General features: G+C 46.9%; 1 protein-coding gene across 1 annotated transcript in view; it reads left to right on the top strand.

Annotated features, from left to right (window-relative positions):
- The first annotated feature begins 6 nt into the window (after positions 1–6).
- The window catches only part of EIF2D (eukaryotic translation initiation factor 2D), a 41,362-nt gene continuing 26,404 nt past the window's right edge, over positions 7–14,964 (top strand). The window contains exons 1-10 of the mRNA XM_006159274.2: positions 7–234; positions 1,430–1,620; positions 2,931–3,014; positions 3,873–3,963; positions 8,181–8,288; positions 10,544–10,800; positions 11,525–11,642; positions 14,020–14,065; positions 14,475–14,578; positions 14,700–14,849. Of these exons, the coding sequence (XP_006159336.1) occupies positions 179–234; positions 1,430–1,620; positions 2,931–3,014; positions 3,873–3,963; positions 8,181–8,288; positions 10,544–10,800; positions 11,525–11,642; positions 14,020–14,065; positions 14,475–14,578; positions 14,700–14,849 (1,205 nt within the window). The 5' untranslated portion in view covers positions 7–178. The remainder of the gene's footprint in view (positions 235–1,429; positions 1,621–2,930; positions 3,015–3,872; positions 3,964–8,180; positions 8,289–10,543; positions 10,801–11,524; positions 11,643–14,019; positions 14,066–14,474; positions 14,579–14,699; positions 14,850–14,964) is intronic.

Genomic DNA, 14,964 nt, shown 5'->3' with positions numbered 1-14,964 from the left:
CGTAGAGGCGACGGCCGCGAAGCTGCGCAGCCCAGGTTTCCAGCCGGGCTCCTTTTGCGCCCGGGTTCCAGCATGGCTGCCCCCAGGGCTGCGGCCTGGGAAGTCGCCGCGCTCTCGCTTTCCTGAAAGTCCATGGCTTCTGTGCTCTCCTAGTCATCCCCGGGCCACCCTAGCAGACATGTTTGCCAAGGCCTTTCGGGTCAAGTCCAACACGGCCATCAAGGGGTCGGACAGGTGAAAGAGGGGCGGGACCTGCTCTGCCCATCAGGGTACCCACCTATCTCTCGGACCCAGGTGGTCCACAGCCCTCGCTGGGCTCGGTCAGCCTTCCTGGGGAGGAAGCCGAAGGGTACAGCGCGGGAAGGGGCCCAAGGGGAAGGGAGCGTGAGGCACGTTTTGAGGGTAAGGATGGAGGCGGGGAGCCTGATTTATCTTCCAGGTTATGGTTTGGATATTTAAGTGAGTTTAAAAGAAAACGTGATTTAATCAGCATTTACTGACTGTAAACTATTTAAGGTGCTGTGAAGGATGCAGATATGAAGGGATGCAGGGCCCCTGCCCTCCAAAGAAATGAGAGCCCCTTGGGTGAGATCAGATGGGGTTATGAGAACTAGAAAGTACATGATAAAGCTGTCTAGTAATTACTTCTGGCAAGAGAGACAACTGGAGAGCAAGGGGAAAGAGGAGAAGGCACACGTGGTAAAGAACTATCTGTTTAGACGATCACAAATGCAGATATGGTATTGGGAATTTTGGAACCACTGTTGTCATTCCTGGTGCCCTGTTTCAGTATTCAATTGTAAGCCGACAGACTTGTCAAGCATGTATGGGAAAGGAGTGGATCTGAGAGGTAGGCATGAGTCAGGAAGGCAAAACTGAGTATTATTTTTTTTTTTTGTAAATTTACCAAAAGGTAAGTGCACTCACCAGAGAGAGAGAAAGAGGGGAAGGAAAATGCACTCCCCAATGTGGCATGGTCATGCTGCAGCATCTCCATTTCTCCATCCTTTGGAGATTTGGGGCATGCATGCACATGCCCCTGATATGCTTCTTAAGCCTTGGGATCTGGCCCAGAACCCTAAGGTCAACCATGTGGGATCTGGCTCCTTCAACCACTAGGCCAGAGGATGGTGGAAGGAGCCCAGGGACTCAGCCCAGGGCCGAGTTTTCTATGTCAGGCTAACTTGGGTTGCTCATAGGGACTTAATTTTCCAATCTGAAAATGGGATAAAAGGGTCCCAGGTATGTGTGAAAATAAATGAGACTCTGGAAAGAGACTAGGATGTTTTGGAAGAGTGTGTGAGAATAGGGCATCATAACCAGGCAGTCTTTCGTAGACCCTTATAATTTTCTAGTGAGACCTCTACATTCTTGAGATTTGTTAAAGTTCATCCATGCAGCATGCATGATGCTGGTGTGCTTTCTGCAGGAGAAAGCTTCGGGCTGATGTGGCAACTGCTTTCCCCACCCTGGGGAGCAATCAGGTCTCTGAGTTAATACCAGGAAAGGAGGAGCTCACCATTGTGAAGTTGTATGCTCACAGAGGGGATGCAGTGACTGTGTACGTGAGTGGCAGTAACCCCATCTTATTCGAACTGGAGAAAAATCTGTATCCAACAGGTATGGCAACAGGATGGAGATGGCCATTCTTCTAATCCTTTCCTAGCATCTGTTTCTATTTCTCCCATTAAGCTGCTTTCCATAAAAGAAACAAGCAAAAATCTCCCACTACCATCAGTAAGGATCTTTGTGCACCTAGAGTCCTTAGAATTGGGTCTTTCAAGACCAAATTAACTGCTATAGGAGGGAAGGGAAAAAAGGGCCAATGGAGAAAGAGAGAATGGCTGCAAAGGGAGCTTCTGAGAGGAAGGAGCAATGAATGGCTGAAGAATGTGCATTGGGTTAACTAGGGGTAGAGCAGAGATCTTGAAAAAGATGGCATTTCAGGATATGTAAAAAATATCTCATATCAGCAGGATTTTTTAAAGATTCTGACGTGAGAGACTGTGATAGAAACAGAGATTCTTTCTTAGGGTCCCTTTGGCTCTGTAGGATTCTTTGCTTTCTCTCTTTATCTCAGGGACTCGAGACAAGACTTTCATTTTCTCTTTTCTGTAGCTGCTAGCACCCACTTTGTGACTTGCAGCTTCTCTTCCTCCAAGTTGGCCATGACGATACAATGCAGTCTCCTCAGGCCACTATTTTTGTTTGTTTTCTGAGAAGTTTTTGCTATAGAGTGCATGCACTTGCCAGAAAGAGAAAGAGAGATAGAAAGCAAGAAGTCACCCCCCAAGGATGGCCACGCCACAATCCCATCTTCTCCATTCTCTCAGGATTGTGGACATGCACGCACATGCGCCTGGTGTGAGTTTAAGGCACCGGTTCCGGGACTTGAACCGTGGTTGACTACATGGGAGTCTGGCTACATAGCCATTATGCCAACTGCTAGTTCCTATTCAGGCCACTCTTAATCTACTCCCATTTTTTGTACTATATATGAAGACAAACACAGAACTTTTTCGATCTAAAGGTTTTACAGTTAATTGCTATGGAAATTGGGGATCAAACTGATAAACCTAGGAAAGATTCACAATTTCTTACAGGCTGGCTCCCTGTTCTTGGCTTACTTGCTTCTGAAATCACATATGGAAGAATCATTGGTTTTTCTGCCCCCCCTTTTATCCACTGTGACTGTTTTTTGCCATTGCAGCCCCAATGGAACAGTAAATGCCTGTGAGTCTCAAGTGATGTCCAGTTTCTGCCTTGCTTATTGTGAAACCTCTTTGGGCAGCCACTTAACAGCCTCTTTCTAAATCTGAGTTGAGTTTATTGTCTATATTCTAATTAAAGTGATCAGAGTGTTAGGCTTTGCTAGTTCCCTAGGGGACTGGCATTTTTGGAGTAAATATTTTGTGGGTCTCTTTGTACAGTGTACATGCTGTGGTCCTATCCCGATCTTCTGCCAACCTTCACAACATGGCCTCCGGTACTTGAAAAACTGGCAGGGGGAGCAGGTAAGAGGATTTCCCTGTATTCTGGCTATGGGCCGAAATCTGCTTATTAAGGGGCCACCTGATTTACTTGCCAGGACCAGCTTGACTGAATACAGTTTTTTGAGTGGGGAAGGCTGTGGATTAGAAATAAACACAACAATAAACACATAAAGACACACAAGTATAGAAAAGTGAGGAGTGGGTGGGCCTGACGAGAAAGCCAGGACCAGGAACCAGCCTCAGGTTTATTATTTTATAGGGCAGAAGATGGGGGAAGAGGAAATGGAATGTAAAGCCAGTTGTTTTGACATGTTAATTAGCTGAATTAAATGAGAATGACAGGCACCAAGTGAATTTTCTGGCCTTTTGGGCTGATTTTGATAAATACACGTGACTTCCTTTAGTCTCATATTGCCCTGCAGTATCCCGCTCTCCACATCTATTGATACTCATTTCCTGGGTAGATATGGTTAAAAATTGGATCCCCCCTCCCAGTGTGTATTACAACTCTTATTTAATTGGTTCTGGGCTCTTTCATCTCTTTGACCCTGTTGTAAAGGCTTAACTAAGACAAGTGATGTAAAAGTACTTTAATAACTGCCATATACTATGCTTTCAGTCGGTAAGCTGAATTTTTAGGAAACCAGGACGAGAGAGATCTTGGTATTGGACACATCTGGTACTTCTGTTTGTCCACTAGCGAGAGGCAGTGGGAGAAGATCTAAGACTTACATTGCCATTTTCCATTTTCAGTATGAGTAACATAGCTGATACGTAATAAATGTTTCTTTGTCAGGTGAATGAATAAATGATGAAGTAAAACTTGGACTTAGGTGGAGGCAGAACGTGGGTTGTGATGCTTTTGCTTTTTTGCTGCAGATTTGATGCTGCCAGGTGTAGTGGTGCCCCCTGCTGGTCTCCCTCAGGTCCAGAAGGGCGACCTCTGTGCCATTGCCCTGGTGGGGAACAGGTATTGTGCCAAGCAGCTGTGTCTGCAGGGGGGTGGTGGAGGTGGGGACTGACAGGGGAGGCGGAGGGGAATGACAGCTTCCAAAGCTATGTACACAGGATTGAAAGAAAAAAAGTAGGTTCTTCTTGAAGAAGCAGAGAGTGGGCCACTGGGGAAATGGCAGGAAGCCTGTGGGGTGCCCATACATCTGGGCTGAGTGTGTTTGCTGCCCTTTTTTTTTTTTTTTAACTTTAAGAAAATAATAAATTTAGATTTACAGAACAGTTTCAAAGATAGAGTTCTGATATGCTTTTTAATCAGCTTCCTCTCAAGGTAGCATCTTATATAATCACAATATAGTTACCACTGTAAGGAATTAACACTGATAAAATTTGTTAACTAAACTTCGGACTGTATTTGTATTTCCGCAGTTTTTCCGCGTACCCGTTTTTCTCCATCGAAGGATTCAATCCAGGATACCATCTTGCATTTAGTGGTCATGTGTTCTTCGTCTCCCATCTGTGATATTCTCTCAGTCTTTCCTTGTCTTTCATCACTTTCGTGCTCTTTTCTATCATCCATATCATCCTTATCTTCTATTATTTTTTATTAATTACTTTTAATTATTTTATTCATGATAGAGAGTGTGTGCATGCATGAGAGAGAGAGAAAGAGAAAAGCACTCTTAAGAGGGAGTCTCGTCATGCTGAAGTCCTCTTCCTCCAGCCCTCAAGTCCGTTAAGATCTTGGGTGTGCATGTGTGTACCTGGAGTGTTTCAGGTCTCCCGGGCCTGAAATCTGAACCTTCAGTCAGCCTGTGGCTTTCAGCACTGCATTTTGGTTTGCTGTCCACTGTACCATAGAGGTTGAACTCTCTTAATCATTTATTTATTTAAATATTTAATTTTATTTATTATTGTTTTAAAATTTGTTATAGGGCATGTGTGCCCTTGAGAGAGAGAGAGAGAGAAAGCAGAGAGAGAGAGAGAGAGCAAAAAAGTAAGCCTCCAGGTCTGGGACTTGAATCACAGTCGGCCTTGGAAGTCCAGTGCCCTAATCATCACACCACCTGCTGGCCCCCTCTTAATTATTTCTAATAACTTTATTGGGATAGAGTTTATATCCCATGAACTTTACCTTTTTCGTTTTAGGTTTTTGCCATAGGGCACATGCACTCACTAGAGAGAGAAAGAAAGAGGGAATGTGAGAAATCACCCCATAGGGGATGGTCATGCTATAGTCCCTTCTCTTCCGTTCTCCTTCTGGGATTTTGGGCATGCATACACAAGTGCCCAGCATGAGTTTCAAGCCTCCAGGTACAGGATTCCAACCACGGTTGGTCATGTAGGGGTCCAGCACCTTTAACTACCATGTCACTTGCTGCCCTCCCAGAAATGCACCTGTTTTAAATTAGTGACTTTTAAAAATATATTTACAGAGCTGTTCAACTATCACTGTACTGTTTTTTTTTTTTTTTTTTTAAAGTAAATTAGAGGGGTCAGCAGTTAGCATAATGGCTGTGTCGCTGTACTCCCACGTAGTCGACCGTGGTTTGCGTCCCAGACCGGGTAGCTTAAAACTCACGCTGGGCGTGTGTGCGTGCATGCCCAAGATCCCGAGAGGAGAATGGAGAAGGGATTATGGCGTGACCATCCCCTCTGGGGGGGGATTTCTCACTTTCTGTCTCTCTGTCTCTCTCTGTCTGTCTGGCGAGCACACGCGCCCTATAGAGAAAACCTCCCCAAAAAAAAAAAAAAAAAGTAAATTAGAAAGTAATTATATGAATAATTCTGAAAAATGGAAAACCTCCTCACCCCATAATCCTTTTCTCCTAGAAGTAACCATTATCAATGGCTACTAATAACAATGTATACTCTTGCTTTCCTTCTTCAGTGCACTAAAAATACAAACAAAATGATACAGTATATGTGTTCTTTTTTTACGTACTATAGTGTGGGCAGTCTTTCATGTCAGTACAGGTCCTCCAAATCCTTTCATCTGCTGTGTGGTGACTGAAGAGGTCTTCTGGTAGACACTGGGATTGCCCCAGCTATCTCTTACAGACTTTACCTTATTGCTATCTCTAAGGATACCAGTGCCAATATTTTTCTAGAGTAGATACTGAAAAGCATAACTGTTAGATTAAAGATGATAACCATTTTCTGTCTTCCTGCAAAAATCTGGATCCGTTTTTCACTCCTACCTGTAGCATATTTGAAGCTTATTTCTTTACCTTCTCACCAACACTAGCTATGAGGAGTCATTTTATTTATGTCATCCTGGTGAGTGAAAAATAACATCTTGGGGTCCGCAGGTGGAGTGGGAGTTAAGATGGCTAGATTAAGGTGGCTGGATCCCACATGGCTGGCTGTGCAGTTGGAGTCCTAGACCCAGCAATGTGAAAAACACTCCCCGTGCATGTTCACACACTCTAAAATCCCAAGAAGAGAAGGGATTTCGCCATGGCCATGCCCACTGAGGGGTGATTTCTCTCTCTCGCTTTTTATCCGTCTCTTTCTGGCAAGCACACATGCCCTGTAACAAACAATGGAAAACTGGAAAAAGTTTAAAAATCTCATTATTTTAATCATTGCTTTATTTGAGAGAGAAGGAGAATGAGTATAGGCAGCAGAAGGGTCCGTTTTTAGAGATCTGTTGTTTGTTTATCTCAGTCATGAGAGAACACATGGTGGTGTGGGTGTGTGTGTGTGATGGCAGGTGTGGAAGAACCAAGGACAGGCACCTCTGCAGGATCTTATCACATTCTGTCCCCTTCCTTCCTCCGCCAGCTTTTTGAGATCTTGTACACGCATGCACCCGGGGTATTTTCAGGTGGGCTGGAGATCTGAAACCGCGGTTGGCCGTATGGCTTCCCCATTACAGTCCAGTACATGACTGCCTGCACCACTGAGGCTGGGCCAAAATACCTTATTTTTGCTACTCATATTCTTCTGTTTTCCTTTTACCTTTTGGAACCAAGTGCCTAGAAACCTTTCTTGTTTACCCGTAGCAGAAATTATAGTTGAAAAGACTGACAGTGTCATAATTTTCACCCCCCGCCCCGTCAATAGTCTACCCAAGATGTGAGGAAATGATACAAATTGTTATTTGGCCTGTTCAGTGTAGTCTTTGGAGGGTATTGGGGATGGAGATTGGGGATGGTTTGTAGTGGAGGTAGGGCAAAAGGAGTTTGTTAAAAAATACAAGTCACGTTCAAGGCTGGAGTTCTGTAGTCCCTGATCTTTTCAGGGGGCGGACGAAAAAGACCCCTCTTTTAGGAGGTGAGAAAGAAGCTGCATTGAAAGTTTCTATGGCAGGACTTGACCTCTAGGAAGTCAGTGGAGCTACCAGTTTAGTGCAGATCGTCCCAGTTCAGGTGTTGGGAAGGCTGTCTGTGCCTCTCCTGGGGGCCCAGGCTACTTCATCAGGTGCCCGTGATTCCCCTGTTATCCCGCTGGTCACCTGCCTTACAGGCAATAAGAGACCAATGAGGAACAGGACTGACAGATTTCTCATTTGGGCTTTGAGAATTTTGGTGTTATTATAAATATGTTCTTATATTGTGTTATAATATAAAAACACCCAGGTTTTAGAGTCTGACATCCAATTCTTGGATGTGTCATGGCACAGAGCAGCCCTGTGTAGTCACCTGAAAGAGCCTCTCTAGTTGGTTCTGCTGTTTACGCCTCTCCACCCTTTATGGCATGCGAATTGCCTCCCCCTGAACCTCTGAACCCCTCTGGCTATGACTTCTTTAAAGTAGAGGAGATAAATTATATTTAAAAAATTAAAGTCCTGGGGCCAGTCCTGGCATGGTGACTAAGGCACTGGACTCCCACATGGTCCCAGACCTGGCAGCTTGTTTTCTCACTTTCCCTCTTGCCTCCTTTCTCTGTCTCTCTCTGGTGAGCATGTATGCCCTGTAGCAAATTGGAAACATAATAATAATGATAATTAATAAAATTAAATAAATAATCCTTTTAAAAAAATTATAGTCCTTGAATTCATTATAGGAATCAGACAAAGGCAGTGATAACAGCAGAGGAGTGACTTCTATGGAAGGGTAATGTTTGGTCAGGGTATTTTTAAAACCCAATGTAGAGATAATCTGAAGAAAATTGAGAAGATGGAGTTTTGTGATACAAGTAACGACTTCACGTTGGTGACGGGGAGATGCCTGTGACACGTACCCCCCGGCCGACTTTCCCTGAGCCCGCCTCTGGCTTCTTCCCTCCTAGAGCCCCAGTAGCAATCGGAGTTGCTGCCATGTCCACAGCCGAGATGCTGACCTCAGGCCTGAAGGGAAGGGGCTTCTCCGTGCTCCACACGTACCAGGACCACTTGTGGTAGGTACAGGGCCGCTCTGTTCTGCACACAGCCAGGGGTGGGTGGGGTGAGGACAGAGTGTCAGAAAGAAGAGATTTGGTCCTAGCCATGCCCTTAGGCACAGACTCTCATTTCTTTGCCAGATGGTGGAGAAAATATTTTTTTTCTCCTCTTCAGACAACAAATTAGAGAGAACGTGTTATTTTCTAGGTGAACTATAGAATGTTTTTAAAAGAATTATTTTATTTAACTTCATTTATTTTAATTTGATCAGAGAGGAACAGAGTGAGCAAGTGATCAAGAGGGGCAGGTGAGAAAGCAAGCCACCAGGTCCAGGACTCAAACCACAGTCGGCCATGTGGGAGTCCAGCGCCCTTAACCACCACGCCACTAGCCGCTCCCAAAGTATAGAATCTTAAAGCTGGTCAAAGACCTTAGACCTTGTCTACTCTGCCTTTAAGTGTTAGTTTTCTTTTCTTTTAAAGAATTATTTTATTTAACTTTGCCAAAGAGGGACAAAGAGAGAGAAAGAGAGAAAGCAAGAAAGCCAGCCACCAGGTCTGGGATATGAACCACGGTTGGCCATGTGGGAGTCCAGTGCCCTCAACCACCACACCACTGCTGGCCCCAGTGTTAGTTTTCTTTATAGCCTGGGCCACCTGGCCTCATCCACCATACACATTTAGGCATCATTTGGCCCTGTGACGAGTGTCCCAGTCCAGGAGAAGCAGGGTAGATCCAGGCCCCAGCGTGGTAAGTTGCTGACGTTTGCATCGTTCAGGTTCCACGTTCCAGATCCCTCCTCCTCACGCAAAGAGCACATTCTGACTGGAACAGTTGCTTTCCAGAGCTCTATACCAGTTCACTTTCTGGTTATTTCCTTGCATTAAACCAAAGCAGTGAGTAGTGCTTTTCTCAAAAGCAGTGTTCTCAGACGTCTGGCCAAGAGGTGTGGCTTCTTGATATATTGGGTTGTCAGGAAAGTCATGACACATTTTTGCACAGAAAAACAGAAAAATACGTCATGACCTTCCCAACGACCCAACAGATTTATCTTGATATCTTCCGGCTCCGTCTTGGATTACTCATTTTTTCAAGGGTAAAATGTAAGGCGCAGTAGCTGGAGGTTCCGCTTCAGCCTATTGTTCCAGCAGAGGTCGGAGGCTCAGGGCCGATGCCCCCTCGCGTCAGTCCTGGCGACCGCGATCAAGTTCATGGTGTCGGGACTGTTTTATTAGTGGCTACTTCTAACTAAACAAGGACTCCTGCCTCGGAGTCCTTCCCCTGCCCCCCTTTAAGAAAAACATGTCTGGTATTTATCTGATCAGAATAGCATAAACCTGCGCTTTGACCTTACTATTAATAATACCAATAAGCCTGACCACAGCTATGGTTAAAAATAGTGTGATTTATATCATCTTAGCTCAGAGGAAGCGTCCTACCTCTCAGCCTGCTCTGTTATGTGGCGTTGCTTTTTTTTTCCATCTTCCTAAGGCTCAGTGGCCTACAGCCATGGTAATCCCTACTCTACAAGTTAGATTGGGTTTGGTTTAACACTGAGTTGGCAGTCCTAGAGAAGTCCAGGTGTTTGGATTTTGTTACACAGTCTGAGCTCTGGGTTTGTACTTCACCAGACCGGTACTATGGGTGCATTTATGATCTTTTTATTTTTCCTAAGTCTGCTAGAGGGCACATGCTTGCCAACCCTGGGGTTGGGGGATCACTCCCCAGGAGGAATGGCCACACCGCAGTCCCTTCTCTTTCATTCTCTTCTTGGGATTTTGGACATGCACACACATGCAGCCAGCATATTTTTCAAGCCTCCAGTTCTGGGGCTTGAACTGCACAGTCGGTCTGTGGGATCCAGCTGTCTTAACCTCTGTGCCACCACCTGGCCCACATTTGTGATCATACTGTTGTTATTTGATTCAAAAGGTTTTACTATGTTGAACTCATATGAAGGAAATACTTTGGGAGCAGTTTTTTCTTTTGTCTTACTCTGTCTCAGAGTATCTACTACTATTATTATTCCTGTGGGCTAAGGAGGACCCAAGAATTAGTGTCCCCATTTCAGAGATGAGGAGACTGAGGCATGGAACTTTCCCAGTCTCAGGATTGAAATGGAGTCAGAATGAGAGCACGGGCGCTCTGCTTTGTCCTGGCCAGTCCTGCTTGTTGGCTCTTGCTACCCCTGACTGCCAGCCGACTCTTCCCCAGCTGGGGCTGGTCAGTGTTGTGCCTGCTGCTTGGCGTTTCTGACGTGCAGTTTTTCCAGGCGATCTGGAGACAAGTCCTCTCCACCTTCCATTGATCCACTGGCACTGGATCCTACAGAGCTCAGTGAAGAGATGGGGTCTGTCCAGGAGGCTCCTGCCCTGCAGGGAGACATGAGGCACCTGACCCTGGAGGGAGAGGAGGAGGTGGACAGGGAGGCTCACTCGGCCTGTGAGGAGAAGTCCCTTTTGGAAGCCTCAGAAGACACCAGTGCTGGGGCCCTGAACCCAGACTGCACAGCCAGCAAAACCCTTCAAGGTACAGTGGTGGGAACAGAAGGGCTCTCAGTTTAGGAGACCGATGTGTTCTTTTTTTTTTTTTTTTTAGAGGTTTTTGCTATAGGGCACGTGCAGTCGCCAGCTAGACAGAGAGAGACAGAAAGCGAGAAATCACCCCCCAGGGAGGATGGCCACGCTGCAGTCTCTTCTCCATTTTCCTCTCGGGATCTTGGGCATGCACACACACGTGCCCGGTGTGAGTTTCAAGCCACCGGGTCCAGGACGTGAACTGCGGTTGACTACGTGGGAGTCCAATGGCATAGCCATTACGCTAACTGCTGGTCCCAAGACCGATGTGTTCTTCATGGGACTGAGGGCCGTGAAGTTCTGGGAGAGGGGAGTTTGCATGGCAATAAGGGCGGTACAGCAGCCCTTTCCATCCTGCCTCGGAGTCCTTCCCACAAGTCATGGGGTCCAGTGCGCCCCAGCATTCTGTCTAGTTCCAGCTACAATGCCCTCTAGGCCTATGTCTGCTCCGACTTCTCTGGGTGAACACTCCTGGCCATGTGGGACTTGGTGGCTTGTCCCTTCTCTGGGGTCAGCCCTTTTTAAAGGCTCAGTGCTCAAGAGAGTCTGGGAGCTTCAGCACCTGGGAACGGTTCCTTTCAGAGTCACAGTGGGGATGGAGCCTGTGGGGAGTTTCCTTGTATTGCACCAGGCATTCAGGCCTCAGGAAGGTTGTGGTTCTTGTCTTTTCCTTGCAGAGCAAATGGATGAACTGTTACAGCGATGCTTCTTGCACGCTTTGAAGTGCCGAGTCAAAAAGGCCGACCTCCCTCTGCTCACCAGCACTCTCCTTGGCAGCCACATGTTCTCCTGCTGGTACGGAGCGGGCGTGGTGGAGCCAGGGCCCCGCTCGCTCCCTCATTTCTTTGCAGGAGGATAGGACAGAGATGGTGGGGCATTTGAGTGGAGAGGAAGGTTGATCTGGCAAATAAATGAAGTGTGGGTTTTAAAAACCTCAATTTTAGCCAGTGAAAGGATAGTGAGAGAATGGAAGGTTCACATTCCCAGGAGTCTCAGAACACGGCTTGTGTTGTGGTGGTTCTTGGCTATCTCACGAATCAGGCTGCATGTCTTATACAGGGAGAGTCCCAGGGCAGCCTCTGCCAGGAGGCTTCTTCCAGAACATTCAGCCTGCTCACACTTCTGAAAAGTAGATGGTCCAGATTAGGTTGGATCAGGTGGAACTCCCCACCCCACCTGAAAGCCACCAGGAGAGGTAGCGTTACTTGTGGATAGAACCTGGTCTTGGAAGACAGGGCACCACCACCCCTCAGTCTTAGCTGTTAGCTCTTGAGTGTTTGGATGTGGTACATTTCAACTAGTTACTGGGCTTCTTTGAGCCTTCATTTCCAGTACTCATGGGGTTGCTATACATTTGAAACTGCCTACGTGTAATAAGCACTTGATGAATACCATCATGTCAGGGGGTTGCTTATTGATTTTCACCCTGAGATTGAACTTCTTTCTTTTTGAGACTCTTGTTCTATTTTTTATTTGTTTTTAGTAAATTTTATTTCTTCCATGAGATAGATGCATGTATCATGTATGCCTGTGCACACACACACGTACAGATAGGCACCCACAGTGGGGTCTTCATCCTGCAGAACGCCCCTGGCCTCAGCCAGACTGGATCACAGGCACCTACGCAGGCCTCCAGCATGTCCTGCGCAGGAAAGCCCCGGGATTTGAGCCCAGGACCCTCCCCTGTGGGTCTAGCAGTACAAAGTGTGTTACTGCTGTGTCTCTGTCTGATTTTACTCTTTTTAATTTTTTAAATAGCTATTTTAATTTTATTTATTATCATTATTTTTTATTTTGACCACAGAGAGACAGAGAAAGAGAAGGAAAGTGAGAAAGCAAGTAGCCAGGTCTAGGACTCGAACTGCAGTCGGGCATGTGGGAATCTGTCACCTTAACCACCATATTGCCTGACGGCCCCTTACTTCCACTTACTTCCCATATGACTTTTTTTTTTTAAATTAATTAGTTTATTTAATTCCATTTGTTATTATTTTTTAATTTGAACAGAGAGACAGAGAGTGTGAAAGGGAAAGTGCAAGCTGCCAGGTCCGGAACTCGAACCGAGCATACAGAGAGAAAGAGAAAGTGAGAAAGCAAGCTGCCAGAGCTAGGACTCGAACTGTGTCAGCCATGTGGGAGTGTCCAACACCTTAACCACCATGCTACCTGCTAGTCTCCCCCCCATGATTTCTTTAATACATCCTACAAAGTCTGGCATCTGCAGTGTGTAGTGGGATGTTGGTTATTTGCCCTAACCTCACTGGGTTGCAAGTAACTACAATAGGGGTCTCCAAATAGTCTCTAGAATAGAAGTTCTTACTCTGCAGTGGATTCTAGAAGGGCTCCCTGCGAATCCCACTGCTACTATATGTTGAATCTTGAGAGAAAATGTCAGTTCTAGGGAGAGGGCAAGATTGCAACTCTCATCAGGAACCTCCCTCCAAAACAAATTGCTCCCGGGCAGGCAGAGGTCAGCAGACTCTCTCTAAAGGGCCAGATGGTAACTGTTTCGGGTTGTTCAGGCCATACAGTCTCGGTTGCCACTACTCCCCTCTGCCAGTGCGGTGCTGATGTGATTGTGGAGGGTAGACAAGTGACGGGAGTGTGATAGGAAGTTAGCTAGCAGTGAGCTGGTCACCCTAAGGAAATAGCAGAAGGCAGGTAACTCTCTCATCCTGTGATGAGCAGCTGGGTTTTGCCCCAGGGTGTAGGTTGCTGACCCTGCTCTAAGCCCAGCTGTCCACTGGCCAGCGTGGTGTTGGAAGGTTGGCCTTGAGAAGGAACTTTTGGGTCCACAGAAGGGTGTCTGGTTAGAGAGGTAGCTAAGGCTATAGTCAATACAATAGCTGCTGTTAGCCACCTGTGCTGTTTTAAATTTAAATTAATTAAAAGTAAATTAAATTTGAAATCTTATTTCCTTGGTCACATTAATCTCCTAGTGTATCGGACCACATAGGCAGGGACATTTGTGGGAATTTCACATGGGCAGCAGCGATCTAGCATCCCATGGACTGCATCCCTCTTGGATGCCGCCATTGGACAGAAAGTTCTGGAACAATTGCTGTCTCTGAATGTGGGGGAGGAAGGCTGAGGAAAAAGGCCCCCCTCTAAGTGAGGCAGGTCCTGCCACTGCCGCTCGCTTGCTTGACGTGCCTTTTCCATCTGCCATCAGCCCTGAAGGACAATACCTGGACATCAAGAAGTCAAGCTACAAAAAGGTAAGCAAGTAGCTTCTTTGCACATTCACAGAGTCGCATAGGGGCACATGCGACGTGAGCCAGATGGACGTGGGGAAGCCCTGTCTACGGGGCGAGAGTTTCACTTTTTGATTCCTGGTATGAGGGATAAAGGAAACTCCCTGGATGGAGGCAGCTGGTGGCACCCGCTCCTCTCTCCCCTTCCTGCCGTTTTGTATCTGATTAGGCTGCTGAAAGCGTCACCCATTTGCCTCTAGCAGCTCCATGCTCCCTGGCCTTCAAGGTGGGGGCCTCCCAGGTCCTAGTCCGATGAGGGCAGGGACTGCCCTGTCCCGGCGCGATTTCTGCCTGGTGCGGTCTGGCACATCCTCGGTGCTCAGGATGTGTGTGGAATCCACAAGGTCCCCGACCACTGCCCTCTCTCCCTCAGCTCTCTAAGTTCCTGCAGCAAATGCAGCAGGAGCAGGTTATACAGGTGAAGGAGCTGAGCAAAGGGGTGGAGAGCGTTGTGGCTGTGGACTGGAAGCACCCAAGGTGAGTGCAAGGGGCCTGCTCACCACAGCTCAGCCGCCCCAGGGCGCCCGGGCCACAGACTGGGGATTGCCGAGATGCTAGTATAAATTGTGTTTTTTTCTTTCCTTCTGCCGGGTTTTAGGATCACATCTTTCGTCATACCCGAGCCCTCCCCGACCTCCCAGACTGTCCAGGAGGGTAGCAGGGAACAGCCCTATCACCCTCCAGATATAAAATCCCTCTACTGTGTCCCAGCCAGCATGACCCTGCTCTTCCAGGAGTCTGGCCACAAGTGAGTTTTTGGAGAGCAGCTTTCTCTGCCTGCTTGGTGTTCCGGCCTCAGTTCCTCTCGACCTGAGTAGTGTTCTTCTGTGACTGGCAAAACCTGTCTTGCCCTGTTCTCTCTT

This window comes from Tupaia chinensis, unplaced genomic scaffold (assembly GCF_000334495.1).
Source record: "Tupaia chinensis unplaced genomic scaffold, TupChi_1.0 Scaffold000627_1, whole genome shotgun sequence".
In the NCBI taxonomy this organism is placed as follows: domain Eukaryota; kingdom Metazoa; phylum Chordata; class Mammalia; order Scandentia; family Tupaiidae; genus Tupaia; species Tupaia belangeri.
This window is presented reverse-complemented; position numbering and strand designations above follow the sequence as displayed.